Source organism: Geotrypetes seraphini, chromosome 3 (genome assembly GCF_902459505.1).
Source record: "Geotrypetes seraphini chromosome 3, aGeoSer1.1, whole genome shotgun sequence".
In the NCBI taxonomy this organism is placed as follows: domain Eukaryota; kingdom Metazoa; phylum Chordata; class Amphibia; order Gymnophiona; family Dermophiidae; genus Geotrypetes; species Geotrypetes seraphini.
Genome location: NC_047086.1, coordinates 19,393,315 through 19,409,173, shown reverse-complemented (window position 1 = coordinate 19,409,173; position 15,859 = coordinate 19,393,315). Strand labels below are relative to the sequence as shown.

Genomic DNA, 15,859 nt, shown 5'->3' with positions numbered 1-15,859 from the left:
GCTGGGAAACAATATAACATGATCAAATTTGAGCTGATATCAGGAGTGACGTTACAAAAGAAATCTACTATAGAGGCATATAATTTTCAAAAGGGCAACTATAATAAAATGAGAAAAATTGTTAAAAAGAAGCTAAAAGGATTAGTTAGGACAGTAAACCAGGCATGGATGCTATTCAAAAATACCACTGTGGAAGCCCAGACCAGATGTATCCCACATATTAGCAAAGGTAGAAACGAAAGCTGGCATGGTTAAAAGGTGAAGTGAAAGAGGCTATTAGTTACAGAATGGAAAAAGGATCCAAATGAAGAAAACAAGAAGAGACAGAAGCACTGGCAAGTTAGATGCAAAGAATTGATAAAGAAAGCTAAGAAAGAATATGAAGAGAAACTAGCCAAAGAAGCAAAAACTCATAACATTATTTTTAGGTACATCAGAAGCAGAAAACCTGTGAGGGAATCTGTGGGACCGTTTGATGATCAAGAAGTAAAAGGGGCGCTCAGGGAAGATAAAGCTATAGCAGAGAGACTGAATGAATTTTTTGCTTTGGTCTTTACGGAAGAAGATGTAAGAGATCTACTGGAACCGGGAATGGTTTTTAAGGGTGATGATGCGGAGAAACTGAAAGAAATCTCGGTAACTCTGGAATGTACTAAGCCAAATCGACAACTTAAAAAGTGATAAATCACCTGGACCAGATGGTATACATCCCAGGGTATTAAAGAACTCAAACATGAAATTGCTGACCTGCTGTTAGTGATTTATAACCTGTCACTAAAATCATCTGTAGTACCTGAAGACTGGAGGGTGTCCAATGTTACGTCAATTTTTAAAAAGAGTTCAAGGGAAGATCTGGGAAATTACAGACCAGTAAGCCTGACTCCAGTGCCGGGCAAAATGGTGAAAGCAATTATAAAAAATCAAATTGTGAGAAATGTAGACAAACATGATTTAATGAGACAGAGTCAGCATGGGTTCAGCCCAGGGACATCTTGCCTCACCAATTTGCTTGATTTCTTTGAAGGTGTGAATAGACATGTGGATAATGGTGAGCCGGTTGACATAGTGTATCTAGATTTTCAGAAAGCTTTTGACAAAGTTCCTCATGAGAGGCGCCTGAGAAAATTAAAGTCATGGGGTAGGTAGCATAGTTCAGTTGTGGATTAGGAATTGGTTATCAGATAGGAAACAGAGGGTAGGGTTAAATGGCCATTTTTCTCAATGGAGGAGAGTAAACAGTGGAGTGTCATTGGGATCTGTACTGGACCGGTGCTATTTAACTTATTTATAAATGATCTGGAAATTGGAACGAGTGAGATGATTAAATTTGCAGATGATACTAAACTGTTCAAAGTTGTTAAAACACATGTGGATTGTGAAAAATTGCAGACAGACCTTAGGAAATTGGAAGGCTGGGCATCCAAGTGGCAGATGAAATTTAATGTGGACTAATGCAAAGTGTTGCACATTGGGAAAAATATTCCAAAACACAGTTACCAGATGCTAGGATCCATTATAGACACTATGATGAAACCTTCTGTCCAATGTGCGACAGCGGCCAAAAAAGCAAACAATTTGCTAGGAATTATTAAAAAAGGGATGGTTAACAAGGCTAAGAATTTTATAATGCCTCTGTATCACTCCATGGTGTGACCTTACCTGGAATATTGTGTTCAATTCTGGCCTCAGTATCTCAAAAAACACATAGCGGCATTAGAAAAGGTTCAATGAAGAGTGACCAAGATGATAAAGGGGATGGAACTCCTCTCGTATGACTGAAGACTAAAAAGGTTAGGGCTCTTCAGCTTGGAAAAGAAACAGCTGAGGGGAAGTCAGCACATATTTGACAAAAATTTGCATCCTCACCCCCTGAGAAGTCCATCCCAGCTGACTGGGAACAAAATCAGGCTTTTTATCGGCAGATAGAGGCTTTTGGAAAAGAAATAGTTTGAAATCCAAGATGGCCGTCACCAGTAAAATTGTGCCAAAAATGCCCCGTGGAGACTTTTTTGAAAGTTTAAAAACACTGAAATAGTAGTTTTGGAGGTGGGGAACCTGAATCCTAACCCCAGAAAACTTCAAAATTGGGATTTTCTGACCCACCCTAATTCTCCCATAGTTTTCAGTTGGTGCCTACAGCTGAACAGAGGAAAGGACTTTTCTGCCTCAGATACTTCCTGCAACTCTTCCAGACCACAGAATCTTCAGGATGCAAGCTGGACAGACCAACATTTCCCTCCCTCTCCCCCTTAGGGACCTCACAGTTCAACGGGGTTGGAAACACACAACTGGTGTTCTGATACTCTGAGGGCTCTTACTCAGGGCACCCACAGCCTGCACTCAAGTCACAGAGAAATTCAGGAGGCGAGCTGACTCCTAGGGGAACGGGTCCTGTGCCCAGAAGAAAACACAACAGGCTAGCTCTCCAGGTTCATCTGAAGGTTTGCCATGCCAATCTGCAGACCGGCACAGAGGGTCTGCATCCTTTCCCCAAGGAGAGAATCCTCAAGAATAGAGTCTCAGTGCACCAAAGTCATCCCAAATGAAAAAAAAAACTTCAAGTGAAAAAAAAGCAGTAAAAACTAAGCAGAGTAGATCAGACCACTCTGCACAGTTCGCTTGAAGAGAAAAAACTGAGCTGAGGACTGGGGCTCTGCCTCTATAGGGATGGTGCTCAGTTTCCCCTCTGTAAGCTGGTTCGCAGGAAAGGATAAATCACCACACATACATAATCCGGAGTAGATGTACTGTATATACTCGAATATAAACCTATATTTTGCGGAGTTTTGGTTTATATTCAAGTCAGCACCCATCTGCCCCCCACCCTCGGACCTGTTACAGGCCTACCCTAAGCCCTGATGGTCCAGCGGTGAGCTGGGACAGGAAGAATTCCTCCTGCTTCCTATTCCAGCTGACAGCAGGCAGATAAAAGCTGGATAAAGTGTAGGCAATAGCTATATTTTGCTCTTCTCCTCCAGTCCTGTAGTCACCAGAATTAATGTCATTTTACTGGAAAGACATGGGGGAGCAGGAGGGGACTGAGCCAATTATTTGATGCCATAGTCTGAAAAATATATTTAAAATTACTTCTCTTTGGAAGCTCTGAAATGCAGAGACCTCAAATTAAAAGGAGAATAGAGAGTAACACCATTATCTTGTCACATCTTATGGGAGGCAGTAGTATTGAACTAAGTGGGATCATTATGCTGTATTGTCCTAAAGGAATAGCATAACAGCAGCAGGAAGAGGTTACAGGAGAGGTGGGTGGAGTTTGGAATGAAGTAAGGGGTTCTTGGGTTGGCTTTAATCTTGGCTCAGAAGCGGATTGGGAGACTAGAAATGGGCAACACAGTAGTTTGGTACGCATGCTAGGGTTTTCATGTGATTCTAACATCATATCCAAATCTGATTTGATTATTGCTTATTTTTTTTCTTACCAATCTCATCTTTTCTCATATCTTTAAGTTTATCAATAGTCAATTTTCTTTCCTCCAGTTTGGTCAGTACCGAAGGTGGCAGCACAGAAAACTGTCTCAGAGGACTGGCCCAGCCCCACAAACGCTTGTCAATGATCTTGCTGAGGGTCAGCAGTCGGTAGGTCATAGTTGGCCAGCGCTTCCTGAGGGCAACCTCAAAAAGGGCTCGAACAATTCGAGCTGCATTCTACAAAATAAAAATCCAAACAAGCAAGCAAATTAAAGACTGATACCACTGCTTGTATTTATAGATATTACTACTGTATTATGCTGAAGGGTCTGGAACATTTAAAAATAATTGCGGTTGCTATTCAAAGACTTTTATCTTATTCATTTTGGGAGTCAACCAAATAAATAGCTCATTTTAAAATGTAATAGATCATTATGCCACAAAGCTTTAACAGGCTAATTCACCATTTGATTTTAAATTTAACCAGGAGGGATTAGAGGTATTCTAGAGCAGTGTTTCTCAACCTTTTCGAGCCAAGTACCCACTATGCCTAACAAATACCAACCGAGTACCCCCGCCCAAACTCTGCCCCTAATTCCACCCTCATAATAACAGTACTCATAATAACCCTCAATATTTGCGAGGGTTAGGGGCAGAGCCAGCCCGTGAATATTGAAAATTTGTGAATAACTTTTGGGCTGACTCTGACCCACCCCCGCCTCCCTACCGGCATCCTGGACCTTACCTGGTGGTCTAACGGTCTTTCGGGGCAGGCACAACCTTCCTACGTGCCTGCCTCGTGCAGATCACTCATCCAAAATGAGTTCCCGTAGTCTCTCAATCCTAAAACCCGATTGCTCTAGATCTGTCTGTAACTGTGTTACCGAAATCCAAACACAAACGGATCACCTTCCAAGTTATCCAACCCACATATAAATCTTATCAATAATGAAAAAGGGAGTATAAAGGATAATTTAAACGATACCTGCTTTAGGCAGTTTTTTTACACATCAGTGTTTCACTTCTTTTTAATGATAAATATACCACTTCTATCGACCCACTATCTTTTATCATTCAAATGATACCCTATTTTGATAACAAAAAATATTATCCCCAAGTAAATATATTGAGAGGTTGAAGTATCATAGAAATGCACTGTTCTCAGTAAAGAGACCTCTCATAACATGGATGTTATTTCAAATCTTCATCCTGAATGCATGTGATATAATCATTTACTTCAAAACCTCCTTCCTAACCATAACCTCAAATGTTTATTTAATATATAAACTACTGACTGACCATGGGTTCAACTTTATCATTTGTTTTAAAATATTATTACTTTAATTTAATTGTGGTATCAAAACCTAAAATTGATTCATCACATTCCCTTTTCCTTTGCCCTAGAAAAAAACGAAAAAAAAAGTTAAGTTAAAAAAAAAAATGGCCCCGGCTCGGACGGGCATACGCAGACCATCTATAGATGGTCTGCGCATGCACGCGGATCACACAACAGCGATCTGTGCAGGCAGATGGGGGCATTCCTCCGATCATCTGCATATTTTTCCTTTCAGAATTTGTTAGACCTGCCCAGATTGGGCCCGATCGGACAGGTTGATGAATCTAGCCCTAAGTGTTCTTCCCTGGTTTTTAATTGTAAATCACTTAGAAATTTGTATAAGCGTTTAATCAAATTTTAAATAAAACTTGGGTGGTGGGAGGGAGGGTGTGGGCATCCGTCTTGCTAGCCAGCTTGCGTTAAGGTTTGAGGGTTCCCTGCCGCGGCCACTGAACTGATTGCGGCAGGGAGATTTCAGTGTGTTTCCTAAGATTTCAGGTGTGCTGCAAGACTCTGGGAAGGAGGAGAGGCATCAGCTGACTTGTGGCGAGAGGCACATCCTGCAGGCAATCAGCCAGAGCCAATGCCTCTCCTTCTCTCTGCATGTCTTCCCTTCCCCCAGTGTCAGCTTAGGGCCCATCTGAAGGACTTTTGCCTATGTGTGGATGTCGACAAGATGATGTCATGCATGCGTGTGACATCATCGCGCCAACATCCACACACTTCTGGATGCCTCGAGCTGCGGTTTGACAATTTGTGAGACACTGCCTTAGATATTTATTTACGATTGTTTAAAAGGTGAAATATCCAAAATAGGTCATTAATCTGACCTGAGACTACATCTTTTTTCAAGCAATTTTAAGATTCTTTCTTGGAAATATTTAAAATAAAAATAGTTCAAGTAGGAAAATGAAATATTTTCAACAACTTCCATAGTTCTATTCTTTACAATTTTTTTTTTTTTTTTAAATTTAACAATGGTTTTTGACATAATTTATATGACCTTGAGCTGCAACCCACCACCCCTTTACAATTAGGCTGACAATAATATCACATCACAAAGAATGTTGTCTCACAGAGTGAGAAGAGTTTGCAGGTCAATGCTATCTTACCTGTGCAACATAGGCAGAATCTGACACAAGAGAGAAACTGTCTATTTCCCCTCGTCCGATGTAGGTTTGAAGCAGGATATTTATCTTCCCATAGCTATTCTCCACACCACCAGCAACACAAAGCTCACAATAATTGTCTATCAAGTGTTCCAGTTCTTCTATTTCTTCTTCTCTGACCTAAAACCAGAAAAGATCTACTTTAGCAAGAGTTAAGGGAGAAAGCTGTAGATTTCTTTGTTCTTGAAAGCAATTCTTTACACTTATGGGGGGGGGGGGTCACATTCTTGCTTCCTGGCAATGGCAGAACAGGGATCAATGATATATTAGCATTTTATGAGATGGGAAGAAGGGTTACAAACAGAATGCAAGGTATAACTGGGTTGGGAAAAAAATACACTTCTCCGTTTATTTTTGGGACCAAGCTCTCTGATCATTTGAAGTGAAATTGACTCTGTAACCTCCACTTTCAACGACTAAACAATCAAAACATCACATACAATTTGTCACACTCATTCAAAGGTAACCTCTGTCCATGAGAAGATCAAGTGAAAGCTGACAAAGATCAAGCCGCCTTTCACCCTTACAGAGGATGGCTTTATAGGTCATTCTCAAATTCCTCTGGGGAAGTGGTAAGCTGTTTATCTTTGTCCACCGTGATAGATCCTCTCTCTTTATGTGAAACAAAGGTTGCCATTCTAATCTTCCTCGCCATATGCATCATGGTTATTTGCTGTGTTGTACAATGCCTTAGGTAACTAGCACTACTGTGTCCTTGGGTACCACCTACTCCAGGTTTGAAAGAATAGGAAAATTCCCGAAAGAAGAGCCCAGTTTAGGCATGAAGATAACTTAGGAGAAACTCCTATTATCATTACTAGAACCCCCCTCCCCAACATTTTTAAAAGATTTTTAGGCAACACTTGTATTTCAACTGACTCATTATTATTTCCGAATGCTTCTTTTGCCTGAATTCAATACATATAACACGTCTTTCAAATCTAACTGAAACTATCTGAATAATGACATATTTTATTATTCATCACCATTATTAAGGTTACCATTGACACGGAAAAATTTGATATGCTAAAAATTGCACCTTTGACCCTACCATCCTCCAACTGATGAGATTTCACTTTTTTTTTATTTGACCAGAGTAAAACCTCTGTCCATCTGGATTAAAACAATCTTGAATTAACTTTGAATGCATTCATTATAGTTATATAGCTTGTCTGTGGCATAATACATTCATATCTCAGAACTGTGAAGTACTATGATTCATGGCATTAAAGTTTTGCTGTTAATAAGATTAAGTCTTAATATAATGAAAGACATATTTATAGTTCCAGCTTGAATAATGCATAGCTTTTTAAATGATCTCTGATGAACCCCATACTGAACAACAGAGCATAAATCTACATATCCTTTTGATATGACAGCCTCTTTCAATGTAATTGTATTCAAGAAGGGCAGATGTTTAATTGGGGAGGGGGCATTTTCTAGAAAAGAAATTATCTCTTAAATTGGAAATGTCATTTATCTACATGAGCGAAGAGACAAAACCTCACAAGTGGTTTAATCATGCCGTAAATGCATTATCTGTCATCTCTTTCCAAACATGAAACTGCTATACTCCCCTAAACAATACAAGCCGTGCTGAATGGATCTAGAACATCTTGCCAATTTGTTTTGCATTGAAATCTTTTCCTCCCCTCAATCAAAAGGCCGGAATTTCTACCAGAATTTTTTTAATGAGCAGAGTGGAGGAGAAGCCTAATATTTAGTGCAGTGGCATGAGGACCTGGGAACTGGTTCAATTCCCACTACAGTTCCTTATGACCCTGTCACGTCTCCCCTTTCTTTTGTATCTTATAATTATGTTATGATTTTATACTTTTTATAACTATATTTTTCTCTGTTTTAATTTTTCAATATTCCCTTATCCCTTTCCTTAATGTTATTTCTGGAATTCACATAGGTCTCCTATTGTATTATTCTCCTTCTTCCCCCTAATATTCTTTAATTCAATGTAAGCCGCTTAGATATTATAGTATTATACAGGGTGCCCACAAAAGCACTCCTTGATTTTAAATGGGTACAAACCAAAACTTATTGGAATGTGTTTATAAATAAGATGACAGCAAATGCAAGTCCCCAAAAGCACGCTTAGCAAGATCTTACACAATCGCTTGCACTTTCACCCTTATAAGTTGCAATTGGTGCAGAAGTTACAATCTTCAGACAATGCAACGCAACAAAATGACCAGGTGTTCCTCAAGTGGTCCCCAAGATCACCAGACATTACTGGTTGTGACTTTTTCCTTTGGGGGTACATGATAGACAGAGTGTACGTACCTCCATTACCCGCAACTGTGGATGATCTGCAGGAATGCATCACTGAAGCTATAAACACGATCACACCAGATATACTTCAGAGAATCTGGTCCAAGATTGATTATCGCATCGATGTATGCCAAGTAACGGGTGGGGCACACATCGACTGTATGTAATCAACAGATACCATATGAAACTTTATGCTCAAGGCCTAGCAGAAGAGGAGGCCGATCTTCGGGCACCAAGCACAAGACATGCCGATGCCGGTGCCCAGATGAGGGTAAGAAGCGTCTGGGGGGTGCCGGATCCTTGCAGGGGGGGCACCGGATCGTGGCAGGGGGGTGCCCAATCGTGTGTGGTAGGGGTGCCGGATCTCAGGGGGGGCCTTCGGGGGGAGTAATGCCGGTTATCGTGAGGGGGGGGGGGGAATGCATCAAAGCGAGTTTCCCCATAGGAAATAATGATAAACGAGCATTTTGGATTAGAACGTATTATGCTCGTAATCCAAGGTACCACTATATTTCTAATATTGTGTAAGCTGCAATGATTCCTAGCCAACATTTGCGGGGTATAAGAGTTGAAATGGTATGGTAAGGTATTAAACCGCTTTGATTTACAGTATATCAAACCCATTATCCCCCTATAATTTTCCCGAGAAACTATTTAAATTTTGGGCCTGCACTACACTTTACAATTCTGCCTGAGTGAAAGTTTACATCAAAGTAATTAATGAAAAAGTGAGACAATAACCAAATTTAATGAAAACATGCACACACCATCGATGTCCTCTATTTACTAATGCTTAGAACATGATAACGCTGTTATATACGGAACTAAAAAAAGGAGGGCATGACCAAATATGAGAGGGCAACACCTCTCCTTAAAGAACTACACAATAGTAAACAGAGGCCATTGATTGTGTGGTTTGCAAGCACTTACTTTCAAAGATGAAAAGTAGGATCTTGCTTTAACTGAATTTGGAACTATGTTGTTTAAGAATATATATTTTACTTTATTCCCCAGCTCTAGGAAAATGCTTTGTATCAACCCCTATCTGTCCCATTTGTCTGGCCAAATTAGAATGTAAGCTCTTCTGAGCAGGGACTAAATGTGCAGCGCTGTGCATGCCTTTCAGTGCTATAGAAATGATAAAACAGTAGTAGTAAGTGTATGTGTTTATATTATGATTGAACTCTCACCTCTGCTAGCAGCTTGCGGTTCAACAACAAAGAGATTAGGTAATTTTTCTGCTTCTTGAGTCTTTGGCATTTTGCCAGTTTCAATAAAAAGTGTGATAAAAACACAAAAGAAAAGTAGCATCTTAGAAGCGTCAAAAGAGCCACCATTGAGGCTCTGATATATTCTAGCACATCACTGAATTAAATTACTCATTCTCAGGTATGTTTTGCAGTTCTCTTCATAAGGTAGAGACTCTACCTGCGCTTTCAAAGGTAGCAGGTCGCGTGACAACTTGCGATGGCGTTTATATATGGAGCTGAGCACCGACCTGTTTACTCAATGATTTACATTTCTTCCATTTGCCTTGTTGCCCTCTTGGGGATATAACTAAGCAGTAATCCGACTATCTCATGTGCACATAATCATACTATTATAAATGATGTCAGATATATCAACTTTATTTACACTGAAAAAGAAAAAGGGGGAATAATATTTGCAATGCAAGCAAGCTCTGACCAAAGAAATTACCTGAACTGGGCCCTGCCTGCAGAGACTGTGACCCTCTCTGGTTAGAAACGGGCCCATTTATCATAGTAAAGCCATTTATTTTTTTTTACTCCGTATTATACATTTTTAGCTTGAGCTTTTATTTTGCTCTGGCCTGCTATCTTATAGAGGTTAATATTGTTTATTTATGTGGTTAGTTAGGTGGAATATAAACACATTTAAACATGCTGGAATTTCAGTGTCAAAACTCAACACATTACCTAGCCCTTGGCTAAAATTTGCATGTCTTCACTGCAGTGCTATGGCGAAATATTAAAGCAAACTAAACAATTGAAAATGTAATTACAGTAAAAAGAGATTATGTATTTACCCTGGTAAGCTCTTTTCCAGTAGATAGGTGAGGCATTCTAGACCAGGGGTGGGCAACAAGGGCCGGAATCCAGTCGGGTTTTTAGGATTTCCCCAATGAATATACATGAGATCTATTTGCATGCACTGCCTCCCATTGTATGCAAATGGATCTCATGAATATTCATTGGGGGAAATCCTAAAAACCCAGCTGGATTCCGGCCCTCGTTGCCCATCCCTGTTTTAGACAGATGAGTTATATCCCCATAGCCACGTGCTACAAGAAGGAATCCACTCTGGATTTTCATTCTGCCTCTGCTGTACATAACTGGATTCTCTAGCTCCATCTACAGTTAGTCCCCGAGCACTGAGAGCCACCCAATACACGTGAAGTAGAGGCACCTGTGAATTTGTGAATTAAGCCTCATTGATCGGGATGCTGGCGATGTAGTGGTGACCTTGACGTTCCAGTCAAGATAAGTGCTTTTGAATTTCAATTTGTTCACAAGGCACCATTTAAATTTGAGTTTAATTCACACATTCACAAAAAACAAGGAGTTTTTAGACCAGTGATTGAGACTTGACCGACTACTTGTCTCTCCATTAATTGCTGCAGTAGTTTAAAAAAAGTCTCTGAGGTCCTTTTCTCCTATTACAATTGTGCTGTGTAAGGGGTGCAATTTTTGTATATTTCAGTAGTCCTCTTTGCGCTCAGAGCTGAATTTTGCTATTGCCGGTAAATTAGGCCCAGTAAAATCTGGTCTAATATCCTAGCATCTACCTCTAGGATGCCTAGTGACGCCTAAGCACTGCTAAACATCCTGGCGGTGGATACCAATTAGAGAATGACACTGGGACAAATTTTTCCTCATCCCCGCAGGAACTCATTTTCCCATCCCATCCCGGTGAGTTCTTTCCTGTCCCTGCCCCAGTCCTGCAAGCTCCATCCTCATCTGCACAAGCCTCAAAGACTTTAAAATCATAAGTGTTCGAGGCTTTTGCGGTTAAGGCAGAGCTTACAAGAATGGGGTAGGGAAAGGGACAGGGACAATACTCATGGGGATGGAACGGGGAGATTGAGTTCCTGTGAGGACTGGGAAAAATTTGTCCCTGTGTCATTCTCTAATGACAATATTTTACGCCAGATTTGAATGGGCCTAATTTACCGGCATCTACCTCCAGGATGCTTAGCGATACCTAAGTGCCACTAGGCAGGATTGTATAAACAGTGCATAGCAGTCGAATGACAACCACACCAAGTGGTGGTGCCTACAATGTAGGCACAGTTTATAGACTTTTTTAGGAAATGTAGTCTGTTATACCTATGGCCAGGGGGGTAACTGAAATCTGACATTCTGACCTCCTTGACCTAAGGGTTGCCAAAACAACATCAAAGGAACTGGCCAGGGGAGTAACTGAAACTCAGTTTTCTACTGACATGAATCCACAAGTCTGCTTATCTGACATTCTGACCTCCTTGACCTAAGTGTTGACAAAACAACATCAAAGGGAGAGTGAAACCAGATGGAAAGCCGGTTTTCTGCAACACCTCCTTCTGACATCCTGACCTGGGTGTTGTCAAAACACAGAACAAAAGACCAGGACTGGGTGTGCCTGACTCGTAATAAAGGACGCTGGTTACTGCAGGACCAGCTGTTGTTTTTATGAACTCAGCAGCTTTCACCCTATATATAAAAGACGGGACTCTGCCCCTAACAGAAGAATCCATTTTCGTTGCAATCAAGGGACAGCCCGTGTCGACCCTCCTATCAATTGCAAGGATTCCCGATTGCGAAGGATGGTGTTGCCCAGAATCACGGTAATGTTATTTTATATTCATCTATATATGTAATAAAGTGTTATTGTTTATGCTTTATATTGTCTGTGTGCTTTTCTGAGTGTCACTGATCATCCCATCTGGCAGAAATAAGTGGCGGAACAAATTGGTACCAGAAGTGGGGTTGATCAATGTGGTCAAAAAAGCACCAGATGAAACATGGGGTTGAGGGGCAGGCTCCCAACCTCTCCATTCCGGGTTGGGATGACAGTATTTATAAATTAGTAGCCACTGAGTGGTCTGTCGAAGCAGGATTATGTGAATCCTGGACTTTTGGAAGTGGGGATCCACATGAATTATGTGCCTCTTTACAAAAGGTGAAAATTACAAAAGGAAAAGAGCGAGAGGGAATTTCTAGACGAGGATGGATGATTTTAGCAGCATGGAGGAAGTTGCATGAAGCTAAACATGAGTTACAATCGAAGTTAGGGGAGCTGGAAAAGAAAATGTGTGAGCAACAGAATGCCATCACAATGCTACAATGTCAAAATAAATTGTTAATGGATAAGGTGGACACCTATCAAAATGTAGCAGAAAAGGCAGCCGTGCGATGTGCACAATATAAATACAAAAAACGGAGGGGGAAAGTGAGTGCCAAAAAGGTTAGAACTTTGCTTTCCCATCCTCCGGATGATTGGGATCCAGACAAATGGGATGGGGATATTTGGGATTCCAATTCTAATACCAGTGAGGAGGATATATGTATTGAAGGAAAGCAGGCAGAAAGTTTAGAAGCAAAGCCAGTGAGGAGACGAAGATTACAGGGAAATCTGCAGACAGGAGAAAATCTAACTAGAAATGATGTTATGGAAGACTTTACTCAGCAAGAAGTCATGGATATTATGGCACGCTTTACACAGCGGCCCGGGGAGCCACTAATACAATGGGTAATTCGGGTGCAGGAGCTGGGCGCAGCAGGGATTATGTTAGATGCCACAGACGCCCCTAAATTTGTTCGAATTAGTCAAGAAGCAGCAGTACAAGATGCGCTACGGGAGGATCCCGATCCGACAAATTATAACCAATGGTCTTTAGTAGAGGTAATTGGTAAGGGTGTCACGAGGCGATATCCCCTTGAATCTGACTGGCCTTCAAATGATAAGTTTGGTATACATTGAAAGATGCACAAATGAGAATTAAGGAAGAGGCTATGAAGGTAGCTTTAGTAATAGGTCACGCTGACACATATATGTCATTACCTTTTACAGTATCCATGAGAAATAAAATTATCAGGTATGCTGCACCAGCATACAAACAGGTAATTATGACTCTGTTGATCAATCAAACAGACAGGACTATTTTGGAAGTCTTGGAAGCAGTCCGACAGTTAGGAGATCTGGGAGACTGGGGACCTCAAACTACTTTTGATAAAAAGAGGGAAGGACAATCCAATTCAAACAGGGCTAATCGAGTATCCCGAAGGGATATGTTTTTACCATTAATAAAAGATGGGGTAAAGAGGGAAGAAATAGATGGGAAAGATACAGGGACTTTATGGAAAATGTACAAAAGTAGAGGATTGGGAAATAAATCTATGTCTCAAGCCCAAGTAAGCAAGAGTGAGGATATGCCAGTGCCAACTGCTCCTCCTGAGGAAACTGCTTCTACTATTTATCCTGATTTAAAAGGGTGGAAGTGGTGGGAGGATCAATGATGTGAATGCCAAGCCTCAGTGTTTGCCTGGACCAAATTAGAACAGCGTCCGCATGTCGAGGTGAATATCTATTGGAAATCTGGAGAGCAAAAGGTACAAGCTCTAGTGGACACTGGGGCGGAGGCATCTATTATATATGGGAACCCTAAAAAATTTCGGGGCCCTAGAATACAAATATCAGGATTGGGGGGGAAAATTATACAAGCAGTACAAACTAAACTGAGATTAAAAATTGGACAATTACCAATTCGGGAGTATACTGTACTGATCACTGAGATTCCTGAATATATAATAGGAATAGATATCCTGAAAGGGCTAACCTTACAGCTTTCTGATGGAATTTATAGTTTTGGCAAATCGCCAGCCATTCCTATGAGATCAGTATTGGTGGGAAAATTACCTGTTCCAATAGTAGTACCGATCTCCACAAAAATTGTAAACATGAAACAATATCGCATTCCGGGAGGGCACGAAGAAATTACCAATACAATACAGGATTTGGTGAAAGCGGGAGTAATAAAAACAGTTACCTCCGCCTTTAATAATCCTGTATGGCCCGTCCATAAGGCAGATGGAAGTTGGAGAATGACAGTAGATTACCGAGAATTGAATAAACACATGCCACCTTTAAGTGCCGCTGTTCCAGATGTGATAACACTGGTTGAACAAATTCAATCATGAACTGGTACTTGGTATGCAGTTATTGATTTAGCCAATGCATTCTTCTCTATTCCTATAGTGGAGCAATGTCAGGAACAATTTGCATTCACTTGGCAAAGGAGACAATATACATTTACCAGACTACCACAAGGATACTTACATAGTCCCACTTTCTGTCACAAGATTATAGCAGAGCATTTAGATAACTGTACCTTACCTGAAGGAGTAGAACTATCACACTATATTGATGACATCTTGATCCAGGGTAATGCAGAAAAGGAAGTTGCAGATGCTTTGGCATTGGTAGTAGAAACAATGAGACAGGCAGGGTGGGAGATAAATCCAAAGAAAGTGCAGGGACCAGCACAAACAGTGGTATTTTTAGGAATTAAATGGTCAAAAGGGTGTCGAGAAGTGATAGAGAAAGTTAAACAAAAGATTGTAAACTTCCCTTCTCCCCAAAGTAAGAAACAAACCCAGGCCTTTATTGGCCTTTTTGGATTCTGAAGGCAACATATTCCACACTTGGGGCAGATCCTATCTCCTCTGTACAAAATCACAAGGAAAAAATATGATTTTGTCTGGACTGATCACGAGGAGCAGGCTTTCCAGAGAGCAAAGGAAGCTATTCAGCAAGCCATGAATTTGTGGCCATTAAAGGAGGGTCCAGTAGAATTGCAAGTGAGTGTGCAGGAGCGATATGCTAATTGGAGCCTATGGCAAAAGCAAGCCGGACGACGAGTGCCTTTGGGATTCTGGAATAGGACCCTCCCGGAATCTGGGACCCGATACACACCCTTTGAAAGACAGCTATTAGCTTGCTACTGGGCTTTGGTAGCAACAGAACAGTTGACCATAGGACACGAAGTAATGCTACGACCAGAAATACCCATTATGACATGGATCATGAGTGACCCAAAAACTCATCGTATTGGACATGCCCAGGAACAGAGTATCATAAAATGGAAATGGTACATCCAACAGAGGGCTAAGTCAGGCCTCCATGGAGTAACGATGCTGCATGAAAAAGTATTTAATGTGCCCACAGAAGATACCCCAATGCAAGTGGACGACATATGTGAAAGTCCCATTCGGTGGGGAAAGACATATCAAGAACTAACTGAGACACAACAAAAGCATACCTGGTTTACAGATGGTTCCTCCAAATACCAGGGTCAACTGAGACATTGGAAGGGCGTGTCCTTCAATCCAGTCACAAAGCAACTGCTAACAACTACCGGAAAAGGAGAGAGCTCACAATATGCTGAACTATATGCAGTGTGGCAGGCCATACGGCTAGAACAAGGACAACAATGCCATATCTTTACTGATTCATGGGCAGTAGCGAATGGAATGACAACTTGGATGATGAAATGGAAAAAGGACAATTGGACAATTCATAATAAAGAAGTCTGGGGAGCCAGACTATGGCAAGATATTCTGGAATGGGCCAATACTACCGTAATAAC

General features: G+C 40.9%; 1 protein-coding gene across 3 annotated transcripts in view; it reads right to left on the bottom strand.

Moving 5' to 3' along the window:
- The window catches only part of ASCC3 (activating signal cointegrator 1 complex subunit 3), a 938,401-nt gene that overhangs the window by 335,671 nt on the left and 586,871 nt on the right, over positions 1–15,859 (bottom strand). For all 3 annotated transcript variants that reach the window (XM_033936490.1, XM_033936487.1, XM_033936488.1), the window contains exons 20-21: positions 5,875–6,051; positions 3,438–3,663 (exon numbers count right to left, since the gene is read on the bottom strand). In XM_033936490.1, coding sequence (XP_033792381.1) covers positions 3,438–3,663; positions 5,875–6,051 — 403 coding nt within the window. The remainder of the gene's footprint in view (positions 1–3,437; positions 3,664–5,874; positions 6,052–15,859) is intronic.